Source organism: Camelus ferus, chromosome 31, assembly GCF_009834535.1.
Source record: "Camelus ferus isolate YT-003-E chromosome 31, BCGSAC_Cfer_1.0, whole genome shotgun sequence".
NCBI lineage: Eukaryota > Metazoa > Chordata > Mammalia > Artiodactyla > Camelidae > Camelus > Camelus ferus.
Window position 1 is genome coordinate 10,255,570 of NC_045726.1, and position 21,172 is coordinate 10,276,741.

Sequence of the window (21,172 nt, forward strand, 5' to 3'; positions counted from 1 at the left end):
GATTAATGATTACATTTTACAGGCAGTAACATTAAGCTTGTAAAGTTCAGATGTTTTTTCAGATAATCCCTGGAGGTACTTTTATGGTTACAAGATGGGGAACAGGATGGTTATAAGTCTTTACCCAAGGGCCTTCATTCCTGTGAAAATTTTCTGCCTCATCTTACACCTGTGTCAATATCCTCATCTCCCTAGAGTTTCTTGGCACAAGCGGTGGTTAATTAAGAAGCTCTCAGGCTCTGGCTTTAGGCAGGACTTGATTAGCCTTGAGAATAGAAAACAGAGGGCTTGTAAAAATGGAGGACTTAATAAAAAGTATAGAAAATTATAGATTTTTTAAAAAGATGATACAGTCTCTATTATGCCTCCGCAAAAAAAATTAGAATGAGAATAGAAGGAAGGTGCAGTGAAACCATTTCTTCTTAGGAGAGGGTGGTGACCAAGAATGGCAAGGCTCTGGAGGTGGAGGGGTGTGTGTGTGTGTGTGTGTGCGCGCGCAAGATGGAAGAAATCTTGAACACATTTGTTAAAGAGGAAGTCCAAGTTTAACATGAGTTTACATCCTGGTTTTATGGTTTATTAGCTCTGTGACTCTAGGCAAATTACTTAAACTCTCTGTGCCATCTTTTCCTCATTTGAAAAAAATGTGGTTTTTGATCATAGTGACCTACTTAATGGTCTCTTTTGTATTATGCTGTGTGTGTGTGTGTGTGTGTGTGTGTGTGTGTGTGTGTGTGTGTGTTTGTGCGCACGCGTGTTCTTTTCTTGGGGCGCTCCCGGCTTCCCCAACCTGGACTGCATAGACTCTAAGTTTCTCCTGAACAGGAGGAAGGTCTGTAATTTACTCATCTTTGTACCCCTTGGAATGACTACTATAGTATATTCTCTGCAGTGGGCATTCGATACACACCTGGCACTTAGAAGGTGCTCTGCAAGTATTTGTTGAATAAATGAACAAATGTTGAACTGAATGTGGTGATTACAAGAGTTACCAAAATTTCTGAATATCTGTTTTATTCTCAGCCAAAAATGATTGCTACCCGAGGCTAATGCATCTTTAGTTATAGTGCTTCAAGGCCAAATAAATATGTAATAACATTTATATAATAATCATTACACCTTCGGGACACAGTGTTTGCAACTGGGGAAGCATTTCAGCCTTAAATGCAGGCATAAATTTTGTTAACTAGTATTGTCCCTGTGAAGGGCTGACAGTGGCTGTAGAAATCACTTTGTCTTCTCTTGCGCGTCTCTTCCTTTCATTTGGCTTCAAAATACCCCTATTGGGTAGTATAACGGGACCAGCAAGCGACTGGAAAGAGCGGAAAAAGCAGGAACGGCTTGGTGTGTCCTTCGCGCTGCCCCGTAGTTCGCGGCCGACGCAGGGGCGGAGCGCGGGCTTTTCAAAGCTGGGAGGGTTCTGGTCGCGGCGACAGTTGCCGAGAGCGTGTGTTGGTGGGTGGGGCGCTGAGTGAGCGGCGGCTTGTTGTTGGGGGCCACTCGGGACCAGTTTGCAAGACAGCCTTGGCCTGGATCTCTCGTCGCCGCCCCGCACGGCTCCGGTAAGGCGAGCTTCTGCGGGTCCTGATGGCGCGCGGGCCCGGCCGGGGGCTGCGCGTCCCCCTCCAGCCGAGGACTCTGCGTTTGCTTTCCTGACAGCTGGGGGCCTGGAAGGAAGATCAAAGACGTTGGGAGTATGGGGTTGAACTGGGGGTTATCTTAGAAATCATGTTTGCAACCCAAACCCGAACGCGCATCTGAATCACGGGTTAGGGTGGGGATTTCAAGAAAGAAATTGCCCTTTTCTCGAAGCGAAAGCTTGATAGCCTGTACTTTTTACGGAAGCTCCGTAGGAGAAGACGGTGTTGAGACGGGTGGGGGAAGCCCTGATCTCTCATGCTGCTATTGTTTTTAATGGCTTTGCAGATGGATACAGGGAGGCCCAGGTCTCTGCTTGAGCCGAGGGCCCAGTCTTTAGGGGATATATGTATTTGTGGACCAGATCCGAACACTGGGGCTTGTGCCTGATGGCTGTGGTTCCTTAGCTCAGCCGAGTGAGTCTCGGTTCCAGCTCATAGCGGAGGCGACGCCGGGTGAAGGATTTCTGGTGGGAATGGACGGGGGTGGGGCTTGAGAGGGGTATGAAACATAGTGACCTCCTTTGAACCTTTCAACTACCTTTGCTTCCAGTTTTCAAGTTAGGCGACTGAGCAGGTGAAGGAAGGATTTTTAGCAGCCAGCCTTCTATAAGCTTCTGGGCCCCAGGATAAACAGTATGCATCTACCTTAGGGAATCCTACTGAGGGTGTAAGGTGTAAAGGACCTTAGAAATAATCTGATCTGAACTTTTTTGTTCTTGTTCATCCTACTTTTTCTATTATGCTTCTCTTTTCTCAATGTCTTTATTTTTTCTCCCATTTTTTCCCCTTTTCTGCTGCATATCTACACTTTAGCTTTGCCACTAGTATTCATGTATTTTTTTAGTCCTAAGGGGACTTAGGGTCCAAAAGTTGTTGACTTCTGATCCAGTAGATCTGTGGATTAGCTTGCTGAGCCCTGTTAACTGTTCAGTACTGCTTCTTAAACAGTACTTGACTTAAAAAATATCCTAAGTACTCAACAAACTATGAAATTCTGCCCACGGTCATATAACTCTCATTTCTAACATATCTTCATCTAAGATATTCACAATTTTGTGCTTTCTAAGAACCTCGTCTTTTAGAACAGTTTGGTTGTTTAGCAGTTGATATATATAGAATGTGTATACAGTGTATACAAAGTCTGAGATGGAGTTTGGGCCAGTGGCTAGAAGCCATCTGTCAGAAGACTAAGGCCTAAACCGTGAAAACAGCTGCCTCAGACAACTGTGAAGTGCATAGGATATGATATGTTTAGGTGTAAGTAGGTTGGAGTGGAAGGTGGGACTGAGTTCTACAGCATCCTGAATGTAATGAAATGTTAAAAGGCTTCTGTTTAAACTTAGGTATTTTTAATTGGAGAGAGATTTTACTTTTAGCACTCTCCCGGGTCTTTGGACTCTTTAATCAATAGAAATTGATGAGCGAGGTCAGGTCAGATGAGGAATTCTGGCAAGGCTTTATTGGAACTCCTGCTACAGCGCCAGGGAGTGAAAACAAGTAACAGGTGGCCTTGCTCACTCTCCAAGGGGGGCAGGTTGGTTCCTTAAACGGAGTGAGGGTGAGACAGATCAGAGGGTCAGGCCGGAGGGGTGACTTAGGTGGTCTGCCCACCCTTGGTGGTGCTGTGTGCAGGGATCATGCAGAGAACCCTGCTTTTGCTCCCGGCACCTCAGAAGCGGCCGTTGGTTTGCGGCCTTTTTGCATCTTTTTGTTCATGATTGCCCCCTTGTGCAAGAGCAGGCACTCCGGTAGCGGGTCCCGGGCCCCGGCCTATCTCAGTATCAAATCCTCCTTAATGCTGAGGGGGGAGGCAGTGGGACACAGACGGCAGTAACATTTCCAGGAGGCCATACTTGCCAGGTTATTTGCATCCTACTTTTCTGGTCCCTTCTCAGGCTGCTGCTTTTGTTCCTCATTTCTCCAGGTGAGATTCCTCAGGGCTCTGTTTTCTAAGCGATTTTACCCAGTCTCTTGGCTTTAATACCACATACATCCTGATATCCCACAAATATGTATCTTTGTCTTGGATTCCAGACCCATATCCAGCTGCCTATTTCACATTTCTCCTTGGATGTCTAATTAGGCATTCGAAATTGAGTTCCCGGTTTCAACAGAGGCACCTCTGTTCTTTCAGTTACTCAGTCTGAAAACTTGGAGCCATCGTTGACTTTTCTCTCATTTCTAACAGTCCAAACAGGAAATCCTTTTGGTTCCAGATTCAAAATATCCAGAACCCAACCATTTCTCACCACCTCTACTGCTACCATCCTGATGCAAGCCACCATTCTCTCTCCTGATTGTTGAAATAGCCATCTGATTGGTCTGATTGCCTCCATCCTTCCCCTTCAGTTAATAAACACAAGTCAGAGTGATCCACTTGAAACATAAGACAAAGTATATCACTCCTCTGCTCAAAACCCTCTAATAGCTTCCCGTTTCTCAGTAAAAGCTGAAATCCTTACTGTGACTAAAGCTCTGAATAAAAGCCAAGGTCGTGATGGCGGCAGGGCTCTGTGTGATTTGCCATCCTCCATCCCCAGACTTTGACTTCGTTTCCTTCTCCCTCCTGCTAGCTCTGCCCTCATAGACTTGTTCTTGAACATTTCTGCCTCAGGGTCTTTGTATTTACGGCTTCCTCTGTCTGGCCAGCCTGTTTGGGCTTGCTCTCTCACTTCCTTCAAAGAGACATCCCTTGACCACCCTAACTCAGATTTCAAGCCCCTTTGCCTGCCTTCATTGGTGTATATTTTCCCTGACTAGGTATCATTATTTTATATATTTATCTTACTCTTCGTTTGGGTCTTGTTTGATGCTGTGTCTCCAGTGGCTAGTGCGGTACGTGCTGTGTAGGTGTGTGCTGACTGAGGGAACAGTAGCTTCCCACGGGTGGAGAGAAGTCTTAGAGCCTCAAGGTGCTCCTTCCCAGCTTCCTCTGAGGAAGGCTGGAGATGGAAGAAGCGGAAGCAGAGTCTCGCAGGGGAAATTAGTTCCAAAGTAGAAATGCCTCCTCCAACCTACTCTGTTAACATAGTATATCTTCTCCTAAAGATCTGAAACCTGTTCTTTCCTGTTAAACGTGTCACTTGATTAAATTAGAATGTTTTTGGCAAATGCATAAGAAGGGGATCTTCAGTTAAATTCAGGGAAATCTGAAGACAGTGGTGATTGTAGCTACATTTTAAAAAGTGAATAGGCTCCTGAATAAATAGACAATTAAAGCTGGGCCTTTGCTGATTTTTTTTTCTTGGCACAGAGTTTTTAAAGATGCTATTATTAAGGGGTCTTAGGGGCTCTACACAACATTTAAGCAAATATTCTCTCTGCCTCCCAGTTTTTTGTAGACAATCCAAATGAGCTTCTAGGCATGTAGGAACAGTTTGCTTTACAATAAATCTAATATGAAACCTAACTTTTTTTAAAGAAAAATTAAATTTAAAAATAAAGATTCTTTAAGAAATATGTTACAGAACAAATAAAAAGCTTGGACTAACTTGCTTGTGTATGCAGTCTGTAGATTTTATTTTCATAGACAATTTAAAAATAACAGCTTGTTGAGATATAATTCACATATCATAAAATTGACTCTTTGAAAGTGCACCATTCAATGTTTTTTTGAATAGTTAGAATTGAATATATTAAACCACTACCTAATTTTAGAACATTTTCATCACCCAGAAAAGAAAGCCCACATCCACTTACAGTCAGTCCACATTCTCTCCTCCCCTCGGCCCCTGGCAACTACTTACTTATTTTCTGTCTATGGATTTGCCTATTATGGATACTTTGTGTAAAAGCAGTCATGTATGTGGCCTCTAGTGTCTGGATTCTTTCACTGAGCATAATGTTTTCAAGGTTCTTTCACGTTGTAGTGTGTATCAGTGCTTTATCCCCTTTTACAACTGAATAATCTTTTTTTTAATCCATTTATCATCTGATAGCTATTTCTGTTTCCCCTTTCGGCTGTTCTGAATAATGCTGCTTGCATTGACATTCTCTTTAAAGGATGTAAAAGACCTGTTAATAACTACTCCCAGGAGGTGTGGCAGGGTACTAGGTGATTTTTTTTAACCAAGTGTGTCTATTACTTATTAATTAAAACCAAAAAGCCCCACAATCATTAACACCATGACCTTGGGTATGTAATTGTACTTCTCTGGGTTTCAGTTTTCTCATTGTAAATAAAATTGGACTAGATATTTGTCTTGTTCTTCTTCAGTTCTCAAATTTTATGTAAATGAGTGATAGTATTACAGGAATTTGTTCTTCATGAATGAGAGAGATGTTCTTTATAACTGCAGTGTAACGTTTCTGTTTATTTTCATCATAGGACCTTAAGTGATCGTTACAATGGAAGAAACCAATAATTTCAAGACACCAAGCAAATTACTTGAAAAAAAGAAATCTGGTACGATAGATAGAAAACCTTTCTTCATGGTCATTGCTATCAGAAATGTTTTTGTATTATTTTAGTTTGGTCCTTTAATTATGATCTTTCATACACAAGCCGTTTTAGTATGAGTCCTCTTTATAGTATTGATCTTAAGAAATAAGACTTATTTTGTAGGCCAGGGTTTGATCATCTACGAGCTCATTTTACTGACATTCTAACAGACTTGTAGGTTCTCTTTGGTGAAGAATCAACTTCACTGGGACCAGTAAGGAACTACTGTACCTTTCCCCTCTTCTCACACTTGCATTGCTCTTGTGAGGGAAAGATATTTTCCAAGGTAGTTCAGTGGACAAAGGATAATCTTTTCAACCAATAAAAACAATTCTATATCCATATGCAAATTGACCCTGAGCTCACATCATATGCAAAAATAGCTAAAATTATAAAATTTCTAGAAGATAACATAGGAGAAGATCTGTGTTGTTCATTTTTAGTATATAGATTTTTGTATATTAACCTTGTATCCTACAACCAGGCTGAACTTACTTATTCTATTAGCTTTTTTGTAGATTGCTTAGGATGGTGTACATAGCTGGTAATGTTGTAGATGAATAAAGACAGTTTTTTTCCCCCCAGTCTGTATTACTTTCTTTTTTCTTTCCTTATGGCCCTGGCTCCAGGATAATTTGAGTAGAAGAGGGATGGTGGACATACTGCCTTGTTCCTGATGAAGTGTTATGTTAGATGTAGGTTTTTCACAGATTCCCTTTATTGGTTTGAGAAATTTTTCTCTTATTCCTGGTTATTATCATGAATGAGTATTGAACTTTGTCCAGTGCTTTTCAGATTCTATTAAGATAAAGTTTTCTTTTTTATTTTGTTCACGTGGTGTTCACATGTTAATTTTCAAATCTCAAATCAACCTTTCATTCCTGGGATAAAGCCAATTTGGCCATGATGTATTTTATACATTGCTAGATTCAGTTTGCTAGTATTTTCTTTGAAATCTAAGGATTCAACCAGGAGACCTTCTTTATTTTTAACAACCTTTTAAAATGTAAAAATCAATTCTTAGCTTGTGGGCCAAATAAAAACAGGCCATTTGCTGACACCTGCTTTAATGTTGCTGTAAGATAGCGCCCCAAAACTAGACTTAGTCAAAGGGCATCCGTTTAAAATGAGGACAGATAGTGTCAAATTGCTCTCCAAAAGCCTTCGCCAGTTAACATTCTTAACAATAGATTCAGAATGTTAGGATGCATTTGTAGAGGTCTTTGCAAATACTAACTTTATTTTTTATTTCTCTTTCCAACATTCAGCATTATGTTTAACTCCATTTATAAACATTCCTGCTTCTCCGTTTATGCAAAAGCTTGGCTATGGTACTGGGGTAAATGTCTACCTTATGAAAAGGTAAGTGTAAGATTTCAGATTAACGTTTTTACATGGAACTATATATAGTTCCACTGTACTTGAAGACAAAAAGGAATGTGAAAATTCAAATATTTAGACTTGAGGTATGTGCATAACTTTACCAGAGCTCTGCCTGGTATACGTTCTCCTAGCTTCCTCCTGAAGTTAAAGGAGAAGTAATTTTACCTTATAATTTTTCCTTGGCTTGGGTAGGAAGGGATGAGAACAGAGGAAAAGGGTTCCTGTGTGATAATAACACAGGATTCTCAGTAGGAAAACTTCAGAGAGTTGTGGGGGGATGTCAGTGACCATTAATCCCTTCTGCCTGGAGAAGGCATTCTCTTCTGAAGAAGTAAAAGTTTTTATTTCTTGTGTCATTGTTTACTAAGAAGGACAAAAATATGCAATTTTAAAGTACGAAAATTGTATTAAAAGAAAAATGAAATAGTAGAGTAGGTGCTAATAGCTAATAATATTATACATGACAACAAACACATTTTTTAAAAAGTTCTTTCTTTTATTCATTACTCTGTACCTAGTAAGCGGTGAACAATTAAACCATTATGTATTGCTTAATGCGCTCTTGGAACACCCTGACTAGTCCAACCCAGCGTGCTGTTAGCTTCTCTAAGTTTATATTGTTTCCAAATAGAAATACTTATTTTAATAAAAAGCTAATGAAATGAGAATAGCATTGCGTTCATATGTAAGTGGATATTCTTGAAGCATTTTTGCATTCCCTTTGTGTGTTTGTGTGCTATTAGTTTTGTGAACTTTTCACTTTTTAATGTCCAAGACTCTTGTCTAAGTTATTTTGAAAGAAAAGATTTCTCACAGGTTCACGGCTATGCTCATTCTTTTCCTTTTTAAAAAAATATTTTAAAATGTGAAATGTGTTGTTAGCAAAGTTATACTGTATGTGACTTAATTAGAAAGCTTCAAGTGGCTGACGCTGAAAACAGCAGTTCCTGCCTGACCCTCCCAGTTCCCATGGTGAGGCCCTGGCAGCCTGGGATTTTCCATTTGCTGGTAGCCTGGAGATTTCCTCTGGTTCTCTGGTGAATTGGATCCTCTGTTTTTCTGTATCTTATGTCTTAGTGTTTCTTGGTTTACATCTCAATTTGGTTGAGGACATCTGGTAGCTCCCCATGAAAAGATGCATAGGAGATACTTTTTTGAGAATTTGCATTTCTGAAAATGTTTTCATCTTACCCTCATACTTGAATGGCCCTTTTTGTTTTTCTGGGTTAGAATTCTCTTTTGGAAATAATTTTCCTGCAGAATTTTGAGAACATCGTTCAGTTGTCGCTGTTGAGAATGCTGAAGCCCTTCTGATTGCTGATTCTCTTTATCTGGGAATTTTATGTTATCTGTCCTCCCCCTGTCCTGGAACCTTGTATGATCTTTTGTTTGTCACCAGTATTCTGACTTCCACAATGACATGCATGGGTGTGGGCTTCTTGGAATCTGAAAATTCCTGTTCTTTAATTTTTGAGAAATTATTTTTTAAAATTACTCTGATCGTTTTCACCCCTATTTTTCTGTTCTTTGTCTGTAACTCCTATTATTTGGATGGATGTTGAAATTACTGGACTGATCTCTGATCTACCTTTTATTTGGTGGGGAGAGTCCATTTTTCTATTTTTCTCTTTCTCTTTTGGTTCTATTTTCTGGGAGATTTCCTCAACTTCCTATTCTGATACTTCCATTGATTTTTTTCATTTTTGTCTATCTTGTTTTTAATTAATTATCTGAAAGCTTTCCTTTCTAAGATGGCATCCTATGTCTTGTGGGGGTTCTATAAGTGTTCTGTCTTGATCTGGCTGTTGATGGCACAGGTGTACGTGCGAACTCACTGAGCATTGAGTTTGCATGTGGTCATGAATTACTCTGTTCCTGTGTGGGTCACAGCTTCTCAGCTATGTCACTCAACCTCAGGCTGAAGAACTGCTTTTTCCCCCTCTCAAGGCCAGTCTTCAGTCTTCAGAAGCTGGGGACTAGAGATTGGCACCTACCTGGTGATATAGAACTGGGAGGGTATCTAGGAATCCATCTGCTTTTAAATAACTTTCAAGAAGTTCATTGGGCCTTTTAAGTCAGTTACTGTCATTTGCTTTTCACAATTCCAAAAGTTTGTTGCTATTGTCTCTTCTTCATTATTTCTATCCTTGTCAATGGACATATGTCCTAAAATACTCATTTGCTTTCATTTAAGTAGGGCTTGCGAGGGATCAAAATATATGTGTGTGTTCAAGCTATCATTTTAGTCCAGAAGTCTATATTTTTTAATGTTAAATCAAATTTGCGTTGCTAGATTAAATCCAACATGGTTGTGATATGTTATTTTTAAATAAACTAATGGATTCATTTTGCTATTTGTTTAGAATTTTTGCATCTATGATATAAGTGAAATTAGCTTGTGATTTTCTTTTTTCTGCTGTCCCTGTTTGATTTTTTAAAAAATTAACATTATACTAGACTTATAGTTCCTTTTCATTCTATTCCCTGGAACAGTTTATATGATATTGAATGATAGGTTCCTTGAAAGTTTAGTAAACTCACATATAAAATTATCTAGGCTTTGTATTTTTTGTGGGAAAATTGTAAGCTCTTGATTACATTTCTTCTTTCATCAGTTTTCTTAGATTTTTCTAAGAATTTGTCCATCTTGTCTTTTTAATTTACTGGCTTAAAAGTTTTAGTATTTATTCATTTATATTTTTAAATCTCTGAGTGTGTAGTTATGTCCCCATTTTTGTTTGCAACATTATTTATGCCTCCTTTTATTTTTTTTCCTTGTGCAATCTCAGTGGAAACTTGCTTGTTTCATTAGTATTTTCAGTGAACCAGCTTTTAGCTTGGCAAAGTTTTGTTCAGATTTTGTAAATACATTTTTGCCATTCTGTAGATTCGGATATGTTATGGCAAAAGTGAAGATGGACTTGTTCACTGAATTCTAAGTATTTGAGAGCTACAGAGTACTTGCTGAAAGTTGAAAAATATATTTTTCATATAAAAATGACATGGAAGAGGTCATCCTCAAATGCAATTGATATTTAGAACTGGAGGTTTAAGAATAGTTTAGATAAACTTACGCATGATAGATGTGTATGAATTAAGAAATCTAGTGATGCTTTGAATATGTTTTTTGATTTTGAGAAAAGGTCTTGCAAGCACAGAGCTGTGCTCATGAGGTAGTACAGAGCTAAGTGGATTCTTGGTTCAGTTTGTTGTTTCATGTTCTTATGGTTGAACTTTTAATCTTTAACTTTTGAGGCTCTTTGGCTAGCTCTTGTGCTCGTATGCTGCATGTACTTTGTCCTTCATAATTTGCTGTACTCATAAATGCCTGCCTTCTCAGGTGCACAGACTTCCCCTGACTGCTCTACCTGTCTCTTTATTTAGGCCTCAAAACATTTATACCTTAAATATTCTTAAAATGGCTGAGTTTTCTTAGAAAATAGGCCATTTACATTTTTTCTCATTTGTTTGTTTATTATTATTGCCTTAAACACATGTCTTTGAGGATTTGGTGAGAGGTATATAAGATGGATTGGTTAGTCTGTTGAGGTGCAGTATTTTTTGGTGAAGAACAGTCTGTTACTCTTTGCATGATTATATATGAGCCAAATGTTTTTTGTACATCTCTTCATTTAAGTTTCTAAGACGTTAAAGTTTATTACTTTAACATTCTATAACTCATATCTGGTACATGTGGTTAAAAGCTTTTTAAGGAGTTGGTAGTGTGACATACTTGAATGGAAAAATTAGAAAAGTAAGTTTAGAGTTGAAGATTTATAACATTTCATCTTTTTCCTTCTAGTTTTCTCTTTTTAACCCTTCCCTTCCAGTAATAGATACTAGGACTTTTCTTTGTAATCAATAGATTTATCAGCTATATGTATCCCAGTTAAAAAGGATATGTAACAGAAGTGGTGATAGTCTAAAATATTTTAAATATATATATATTTTTTTAAAAAGCAAATTGCTGTCGAGTCCTTGTCAAAATTTGGAAGTTCTTATTAGTCATTTGAAATGTATTATGGTTATTAATCTTTCTGTACACTTTTGATTATTTTTTAAGATCTCCAAGAGGTTTGTCTCATTCTCCTTGGGCTGTGAAAAAGATCAATCCTAGATGTAATGATCATTATCAAAGTTTGTATCAAAAGAGACTAACTGATGAAGCTAAGATTCTGAAAAGCCTTAATCATCCAAACATTGTAGGTAAGTTGAGATTTATTTGGTAGCAGTATCTGGTATAGTATTCTGTTTATCCAGAGACAGTTTATATATAATTTCTTAACTGGTTTCACTAATAAAAATGAAGAGGATAGTGATGGAGTTTGTCAAGAATCAAATTAATGTGAACATTCTAAAATAAAAATAAGTGTGCATTTTTAGATGCTGAAGTATATCTTTAAAACTTCACGGGAATAGATATAGTTATCATCATGCTGGTACTATGGGGAACTGAGGAATAAAAAATGATCTTTGTTTATGTAATTTCCTTGTTTTCATTTTTAATATAAGTAGGGCTGGTGAAACTTATATTTAAGGAAGGCATAGAGTATTAAAAAATAATTCAATTTGTGTTACTATTGGCAAACATGAAGGCATTTTACATCAGATCTACTTAATTCATTTTGTAAATAATAGCTGTTTCATTGTATATCTGTCAGTGTTAATCCAGATCCATTTTCAATCACATTACTGTTAAAAACTTAAATGCTGTTCTTCCCTATTCCAGTAAGGAAATGTCATGTTTTCTTAAGGTTATCGTGCTTTCACTGAAGCCAGCGATGGTAGTCTTTGTCTTGCTATGGAATACGGAGGTGAAAAGTCTCTGAATGACTTAATAGAAGAACGAAATAAAGATAGCCAAGATCCTTTTCCAGCAGCCATAATTTTAAAAGTTGCTTTGAACATGGCAAGAGGGTTAAAGGTAACTGTGTGGTATATTTTGAATGAGTTTTGTGGAACATGAAAAAACTAAATACTTTATATACATAATTACAAGGTGGAATTCTTTTTTCCCCAAAAGAGGGTGTTGGCTTAAGTTAAAGTCTTTATAGAATCTCTCATATTGAAGAGTGCTCTATTTACTTGCTTTGATCAGCTAAGTATTGCTTGAGGCCTTCACATAGCCTGAAATATCCCAAGTCAGGTAGTTTTGCTACTAGAGATCACACATTAGGTTTAGTTGGATTAGTTAATGTAACACACATTGAGTCACAATTCCTGGGGATGTACTCTGACCCTCTGTTGTTGTAAACAAGTCTTTCAAAGATTGCTTTGTGGGATGTTAAATTTGGGACATCATGAATGTACATCTGTAGGTAAAATGAAAAGCATTCTCAGTGTTATGCAAATAAATTCTTGTGCCTTTGCTTAGACACACTATAAGAAGTAAAAGTATTCTGTATCCTAAATAACTGAAACAAGTAATTATGGCTCCAGAAAACTGTTAGATGACTGAAAAATGGATTACCTAGTGATACTGATGTCAAAGTTACATGTTAAGAATTGCAGGTTGATTCATGAAATGTGAAACTGGAAAAAGGCAATATTTCCAAATATATATAGTGTGTATAGAAAAATCAATTTTAAATGGGGAGGATGAGCTATGTTAATAATTTGAATTATTTAATAAATAATTATTTCAAATGTATGTATATAAAGGAGTTAATAAGTTATGCTATATATATATCTGAACATATTCAATTTATGATCAGAAGCACTTAAATACAGTAAGTGTTCCAAGTTAAATACAAAGAATTGTCTCTGCGTCATTTTCAGGCCCAGCTCACAAAGTAGGTGCTCAAATGCTGATGAATGAAAAAAAAAATTTTGCAGGACATTTTTGGTTATGGAAGAATGTCATCACTTGTCAACGTGTCAATTCTAAGAAAGGGTTGATATAGAAAACAAAAATCTTAAGATTATGTGAATGCTTCCTCCTCTGCTTGTGAATTACGTGTAGCATTAGCTTAACAATTTGTTTGAGGGAACTCTGTGTCAGTTATGAAGTTTACAACCTTATTTATAAAAATTACTAGCCTAAAGTAAAACTGCAGTGTGTTTTGAAATCTGCAGTAGCATCTTTGATGTAAAAGTATGTGAGAATGGTTTGAAAATTAAAAGTTAGCTTATCTATAAATAGACATTAATTTCCAAAGAATCCTTCAGATTTCTGGTCAATATGGCAGAACTAGATTGATTGGGATGGTCCCTTTTCTAGCTTTAAATAATTTGAAAATGATGGACAAATACAAGCCTATAGGTTAGGAAGGGAGTTTAATTTGTTATTTTTGTTAGACGGTTTTCATATTTTTTTTTTATTAGTTGGTATTTTTGCTCAGATGTGTTAAAATTTCCACTATTTTAGTATCTGCACCAAGAAAAGAAACTACTTCATGGAGACATAAAGTCTTCAAATGTTGTTATTAAAGGTGATTTTGAAACAATTAAAATCTGTGATGTTGGAGTCTCCCTACCATTGGATGAAAATATGACTGGTAAGTAGTTTTCTAATTTTTAAAATTGTTTTTATACAATCTGTAAATTTCCAATTTTTATATTTTAAAAAAGTAATAAGCTCACATTCTTCAGAAATAAAAAATTATTTATAAAAATAATCCCTTCTTTCCTGTCCCTCTTCCACTCAGCCTCCAGCCCTTCCCTTGCCACATATATAATATAAATGACTGATTTCTTATTAATACATTATTTTAACTGAAGAAACATGGGAACTATTTCTAACCTGGACTGGGATTTTTAAGTGGTAAAGATCTGGGAATGGAAAATAACATTTTTATAAGATTTTATGAAGGAATTCATTTAGCATCAGCATAGTGACCAGATTTGGGAAACTGCTAGAAGACCTGGAGTGGGAGCAGGAAGGAGAGGTGCTGATAAAGGCCCCCTGCCCCGGCAACTCATTCTTCTCTAAATATCAACCATTCTCTTCTCAGGGAATTTGATATGTTCCTGATGAGAACCAAAAGCCAGCCTCCAAGAGAAAGCCTCTGATTTCAACATATTATTTAATAAGTAACATTTAAATTTGCCTTTTATGTAAATATAAGGTACAGGAAAGGCTAATGATATGGTTTAGAACTTTATATACTCCTTAATTTCTAGCTAAAGTAAAAGTTTGCAAGTTGAATTGAAAGAAAAAGACAAGATAAATAGATGACTTTATAATGATGTCTGTAATTGCTAATAAAGAGAGCTGGCGTGGACCCTGAGGCTAGATAACTGCTACAAGGTTGAAACTTTAGGAAATGAAAGGAGAAATTGTCAAAAAAGAATAAAAATAAGGATTTTAGCATAAACCTTTTCAATAAGGATTCTCAATCCTTAATAGATCAAATAGACAAAACTAAGATGTTAGAAGAGGTAAGTATTAATTTCAGCTTCTATGCATTAGAATATTTATTAAAATTGACCATATATTAGGTTATAAAAGAAAACCTCAGATTACTAAAAGTAGAAATAGTCTAATAGTTAACATTCATTAAGCTCGGTGCTATAAATCTAGGAATTGGTAGTACAGCTGGAAACAAAAACTCGACTTTTTCAGGAATTTAAAATAATTGTAAATAGTTCTTGGCTGAAAGAAGTCATATTCCAGTTACATAATATTTAGAAAATACTGAGGCTGTAAGAACAAGTCAAAACCTGTTTGATGTGGTTAAAAGTACTCAAAGGAAACCTTTTTTATTATTTAACCTTTTTGAAATTCAACTCAAATCAGAAAAAACACGAAGCCCTAAAAGAAGTGGAAAGCAGAAATGAATAAATTAGAAGATGTATAAATTCTACAATATCCCAGTATGATCTGTGTTATTTTAGAACCATGTCAAAGCAAATGTAAAGTTTATCCTTGAGGATACATGTTCAAACACAGCCAGGAAAATTCCGTGGAAGAATGTTGAGTGGGGATTTTCCTAACCAGATGTTAAGTATTATAAAGCTACATTAAAAAAGTAAAGACCTCTTTACTGAACACCATAAAACATCACTGAGAGAATTAAATAAGATGCTAAGTAAATGGAAAGAGAGTTTACAACTGTGGATTGACAGACATGATACTATTCGTTCTTCCTGAATTGATCTAGAAATTCAATTCATTCCCAATCAAACTTCTAGCTGACTTTTTCAATCAAATTGATAAGTTGACTCTAAAATTTAAATGGAAATGTGAGTGGACCTATGTCATTCCTGGGCAGAGAAGCTTTAAGAGCCCCTACGCTCTCCCTTTTCGCTGATTTAGCAATCAGGAGCAAAGAAAGACTTCTCTTAGCTGAAAGAGAGCATACTGTGAAAAATGAACAAACTGAGGCACGGAGATTTAGTGATCTCCTCAAGGTCACACAGCTTGTCTTCGAACCCAGGCAAGGCAGTCTGGCTCCAGAGTCTGCACTCTTGACATCCACAGTCCATGTTCCTACCCCTTTCTAAGAGAATTGCTTTCTCTACCCCCTTGCCAACTGACCAGCTTGTTGAATGTTTAACAATCTGATGGGGAAAAGGTAGTTCTTAAGACATTGAGTGTATTTCTATGTTTACCGGCTATATTTACTAACCTTTCAACTACCTGTTAAATCGCTTGCCCATTTTTCTTTGGCTTGTTTGCCTTTCTTAGAGGTTTCTGGTGCTTGCCCTTATGACCATTTACCTGTGTTTTATTTGTTTCAGTGACTGACCCTGAGGCCTATTATATTGGCACCGAGCCTTGGAAACCCAAGGAGGCTCTGGAGGAGAACGGTGTTATTACTGACAAGGCAGACATATTTGCCTTTGGCCTCACTTTGTGGGAGATGATGACTTTATCTATTCCACACATTAATCTTCCAGATGATGATGATGATGATGAAGGTATGACTACACATTTTTAACATAAACCCCAGTCTCTTAAGTTTGAACTAAAGATTAGCTTGTGAAATGGTATTTTCTCTATTAAGTTAAAATTTAAAAGAGCAAGTTGCTTGATTCAGTGGCATGAGATACAGATTACATTAATACTGATGATTAATTTGGTACCATCTTGGTTTAATCTCATACAAATGAGATGTAGATTAGTTGAGAATAGAGAGATAAATTGAGAAAACCCAGAGGAGCAAAAAGTTACCCTAAAAACTCCCCTTGCGGAGAAGATTGGAAAGCTACCACAGGAAGGGAGTTGGGGTTGATGACCTGTCCGCGCATGACAAGAGCTAGACTACTTCAGGGCAGGGCAGCTGGAGAGACGGCCTGTGTGAAATGAAAAGCATACTGGATGCTGACTTCTTATTTCACGAGGGTGAGTCTGGGCAGTTGCTACGCTTTTCCATGAGTTAAAGTGATTTTAATTGTTTCAACCTCCAACTCCTTCACGAGCAGATAAAACTTTTGATGACAGTGACTTTGATGATGAAGCATACTACGCAGCTTTGGGAACCAGGCCACCTGTGAACATGGAAGAACTGGATGAAACGTACCAGAAAGTAATTGAACTCTTCTCTGTGTGCACGAATGAGGATCCTAAAGATCGTCCTTCCGCTGCGCACATTGTTGACGCTCTGGAAATGGATGTCCTGTGATGGATCACCTCATACTCGTGAGTGGCGGGGCTTCAAGTATGGCTCGTCTGCATAGCTGTTCTGTTTACTGTAATACATGTATAGCGTTACTATGATAATCCACAATTATTAGACTTTTCAGAAGTGGCCTATTTTAGGACCATAGATAGCATCTTGTTAACATTTGAACAACTGTTTCTATTATACAGGTAGTTCATGTGTGCTTATGCCGAGAAGCATTTGAGTTGTAGAAGGTTCTCTATCAAGTTTAAGAAACTAGCTCCTCAAGTATTTGAACTTGTTTGTACAGATTTAAAACACTAGCAAAAAAGTGCTGTAAACACTGATGTCTATCTAACATTAATATGGATTAAGTGATCATTACTTTTATTAATGATCTTTCTCATGTACTCTCTATTAATGGATCTGTTGAAATTAGCACTTTGTGTATTACAAAATTATCTTTTAAAACATTAAACCTTTTGCTGGCCTTTCTTGGCTAATGTGCTAATTAAATATGGTCACTGGAAATCAAGAGCATTTGGCTCGAAAGAGTAGCTCCTTGGGTATTTCCAAAAACTTTTGGTTAAAGGCTTGTCTTGTTCTCTTGGCTCTATCCAGATCTTTGATTTTTGTTTTAATTTATTAAATGTATTTTCTGTACTGCTATCTTTTATTGTCTTTTATTTACTAATCTATATCTTCAGCCTTTCACAGTATTGATGTAAAAATAATAGTACTCTAATAGGATAATATAGAATAAACGACAGCTTAGTTACCAGATGTATTATCTTATTTTGTGCTTCATTGATTTGAGTGTTGTCATTAAACTTAGTGAATGTGAGTGGGTTTCTTTCTCGGCCTAGTTTTGTTAATCTGTGAAATGAGAGTGATTTGAATCACTAGTTTCTATTTGTGAGCCACAGCCCCCTGGGATTTTTCAGTTTTGAATTGTGCTGTGAATCTAGGTGGTATGCCTAGACTAAAAACTACTGTCACAGAGGGGACTCTTAGATTAGGAACTGCTGCACTCGGAGCTTTAAATGATTCTAGAATTCAATAGAAGGTTCCCTTTAGTATGAGATTGTACCAGGCAATAGTACACAGGTCATCATTAATGGCTCACCTTCTATCAAAGTATCATCAAAGTGCCAAGAAAGTAAATGGAAAACTGACTTAATTTATGGAAAAGTCTTAACAGTTTTGCATCCTGACATTCAATTATCCTCACTTTGACTTAACACAGTGTCATTTCTTACTGGATCTGCCAGGATGACAAAGGAATTTCTCTCTCTTAGCCCATTCTCATGAATTGCCACTTTTTAATAAATACATATTTTTCTTTGAGTAGTTTGTTTCCAGTTTCTATAGTTGGAATATCTAAGTGGAAACAAACTAAGACCCAAGGATTGGGCCAGCAAACGCACAGCACTTGTCTATGGCAGACTTTACAAAGAGATCAGCCTGCTTCTGCCCTTGGGTCTGGATAGGGCCTTGAAACCCCCAGCACAAGGTTGTAGGTAACTTACTACCAACTGCAAGAAAACTTTTTTTATTATTCTTTTGGAACTTACTCTTTAAGTCTCTTTTAAGTTACCTTCTTTTTCAGTCATTTGCTCATTCTCAGGAAAGACTTACGTGTGATGGGTTGAGGATATAGCAGAACTAATCTTTTTGCTGAATTAATTTTAATTGGCAGATCAGAACAGGCTTTTCCCAAGTAGCTTTCTCACCTGCCAGAAAATCTCCTCCAGGAACCTGTTTGCACCTCTATAAAATGGAGGTAATAAGCAGTTTTTTAAGGCTGTTCTTTCATGCCTCCTGATACCTACGTAATCTTCTTCAGTTTGTTGATGAAAATAAAATTAGAAAAGATATTTAAATAATAATGAAAATACTATATGTAAAAACTCATGGCATGGAGCTACAGTTGTGCTTACAGAGATTTATAGTCTTAAATGCTACATTAGAAAAGAAGGGCTGAAAAACCGGTGAGCTAAGAATCTAGGAAAAACAAAAAGTAAGACCCCCCCCCTTTCCAATAGGAAGAAATAAATGAGCAAAAATTTTAAAACAAAACCTATCATAGAAAAGAGAAATACAATAGTAGGGCCAACAATGCCAAAAGCTGGGTCTTTGAATATACGAATAAAATTGATAAGCCCCTAGCAAGACTCATCTAGAGAGCAAAAAAGATGTCATAAATTAAAAGGGAAAATTACTGCAGATCCTACAGATACCCAGTCTCCTTCATGAACACATGAACAATCCCAAATAAAATATTAGTAAGCCAAAATCCGTTACATGAAAAGGTAAAACTTCATCAAGACCAAGCTGGGTCTATTTCAGGAAGTCTGAGTTGATTTAACATTTAAAGAACAATGTTGTGGGAGAGGGTGTAGCTCAGTGGTAGAGTGTATGCTTAGCATGCGTGAGGTCCTGGGCTCAATCCCCAGTACCTCCATTAAAAAATTACCTCCCTCCCCACAAAACAAAAAACAAAACCAATATGTAATGAAGAACAATGTAATCATATTAACACCATGAAGATCAAAAGATGGAATACAAATTTTCGATAAAATCCAGTATCTCTTCAAGATGTTTAGAAACCTGGCAACAGAGAAGAACTTCCTCAATATAAGAAAGGGTGTCTGTATCTAACAAGGAAACTATAGTAAACATCATTTTATAAGTAGCTATGGATTGAAAGTTTGTGTCCCACTATACATGTTGAAGCCTAATTCCCCGTGTGATGGTATTTGGAAGTGGGGCCTTTGAAAGGGGATTAGGTCATGAAGGTGGAGCCCTCATGAATGGGATTAGTGTCTTTATAAAAGAAATGTGAAATGAAATTAATGAAATTCATATTTTATAGCAAGACAAAAACCATCTAAACAAAAAATGTTGCCTCCCCTTTGGCCTCCTCTGCCCGCCCCCTCCCATGCATTGTGTATCTGCATTATGCATCAACCAGCCCCCCATCAGCAGAATTACCTGCTCAGCCATAAAGAGCAACATTCTCCCAACATCAGCAAGACGACTCCTTAAAGATTACGTTCCTTTCTGATCTTGTAAGGGGTCATGATGACACTCAGATCTGGATTTTGTGAACTGTCAATAATACATCATTTAATGTAAAGCCCTGTGTCTCAAAAGACATATAACTGTGTTTTGACTTCTAACAGGTGTAACAGTTCTTGGAGCTTTGTGAGATGCTATTCCTGGGTTATAATTCTCAATTTGGTTTGGATAAAATTTTCCATTTCTTTCTTGAATCAACTGATTAATTTTTCATCAACATGCATGGCATAGCTGGCAGGGTATCAGAGATGCTCACCAGGGGCATCTGGAGTCTACCCAGAACCTGTGCTCAGTTCCGGCATGGGCTCACTGAGCCCCACCAGCTACTTGGTACTTCTCAGGTGTGCTGGTGAGTTCTCCTGATATCTGGATCTCATTTTTTGAGTGATGATCCTCAAAATTTTATTCAAGCTATTTCATTTAAGACTTGGAGTCTTAAGGGGCACCAGTGCATTTCCTAGGCAGGACCTATGGATTCTGGGCGAGAGGCCCAGGAAAATATAGGTGGCTGGGTTTTTGTTAAATTTGGCTTAAATTTTTTTTTAAATGAGTTGATACATAGTCTGAATGAAACTTTTGCTAGTGAAATGAGAGACTGAATTATTCATCTCAGAAGAATAAAGGAGACCCACTACAGCCATTAAGTAAATACTACTTGTCCAGGAGATGCAACAGAGGCTGATAACCTAGTGCTCTGAGCATCCATGGTGGTTTTAGACAGTCACAGGGAGAAACTGAGCCTTGTGAAAGAGACCAAACCCATCCAAGGGTAACTCCTTGGGGAGCTAGACTCAGAAGCAGCACACATGCAGTGCACCACCCTGTCCTTGGAAAGTTGTTCAGACCTTATCTCATATCTCATCTGAATTAAGCTACAAAATTAATTCTGGGAAATTGTGCCTCAAAGGCCAAGCAGCTCCCATGCAACAAACCACCTATGGGAATAGCAGCTGAGTTTATGTATGCTTGCAAGTGCTTAAATGGGAACTAAAATTGGATCCTGGAATGGCCAAGTTGGGGTTCTTTTGGCACTCCAGAACAATTCTGAGCGCGCAGTTAAAGCCAACAGTCTCCTGGATCTG

The 21,172-nt window shown here is 37.4% G+C and overlaps 1 protein-coding gene across 2 annotated transcripts; it reads left to right on the plus strand.

Annotated features, from left to right (window-relative positions):
* The first annotated feature begins 1,406 nt into the window (after nt 1–1,406).
* On the plus strand, nt 1,407–17,842 carry PBK (PDZ binding kinase). 2 transcript variants are annotated; one of them, XM_006194008.3, is made up of 8 exons: nt 1,407–1,562; nt 5,968–6,045; nt 7,350–7,443; nt 11,528–11,670; nt 12,219–12,388; nt 13,832–13,961; nt 16,147–16,326; nt 16,831–17,842. In XM_006194008.3, the coding sequence occupies exons 2-8, from the start codon at nt 5,988–5,990 to the stop codon at nt 17,028–17,030; spliced, it is 975 nt and encodes a 324-aa protein (XP_006194070.1). In that variant the 5' UTR covers nt 1,407–1,562; nt 5,968–5,987; the 3' UTR covers nt 17,031–17,842. The 2 variants fall into 2 exon arrangements, with proteins under 2 accessions (XP_006194070.1, XP_032326798.1); XM_032470907.1 differs by having other exon boundaries at nt 16,147–16,321; nt 16,829–17,840.
* The last annotated feature ends 3,330 nt before the right edge of the window (nt 17,843–21,172 follow it).

What these genes read in the sequence shown, in the direction of transcription:
- PBK (XM_006194008.3), top strand. Translation starts at nt 5,988, where the DNA reads ATGGAAGAAACCAATAATTTCAAGACACCAAGCAAATTACTTGAAAAA. An exon ending in ACTTGAAAAAAAGAAATCTG is followed by an intron (nt 6,046 to 7,349) that starts GTACGATAGATA and finishes TCCAACATTCAG; the next exon opens with CATTATGTTTAACTCCATTT. An exon ending in ATTGGATGAAAATATGACTG is followed by an intron (nt 13,962 to 16,146) that starts GTAAGTAGTTTT and finishes TATTTGTTTCAG; the next exon opens with TGACTGACCCTGAGGCCTAT.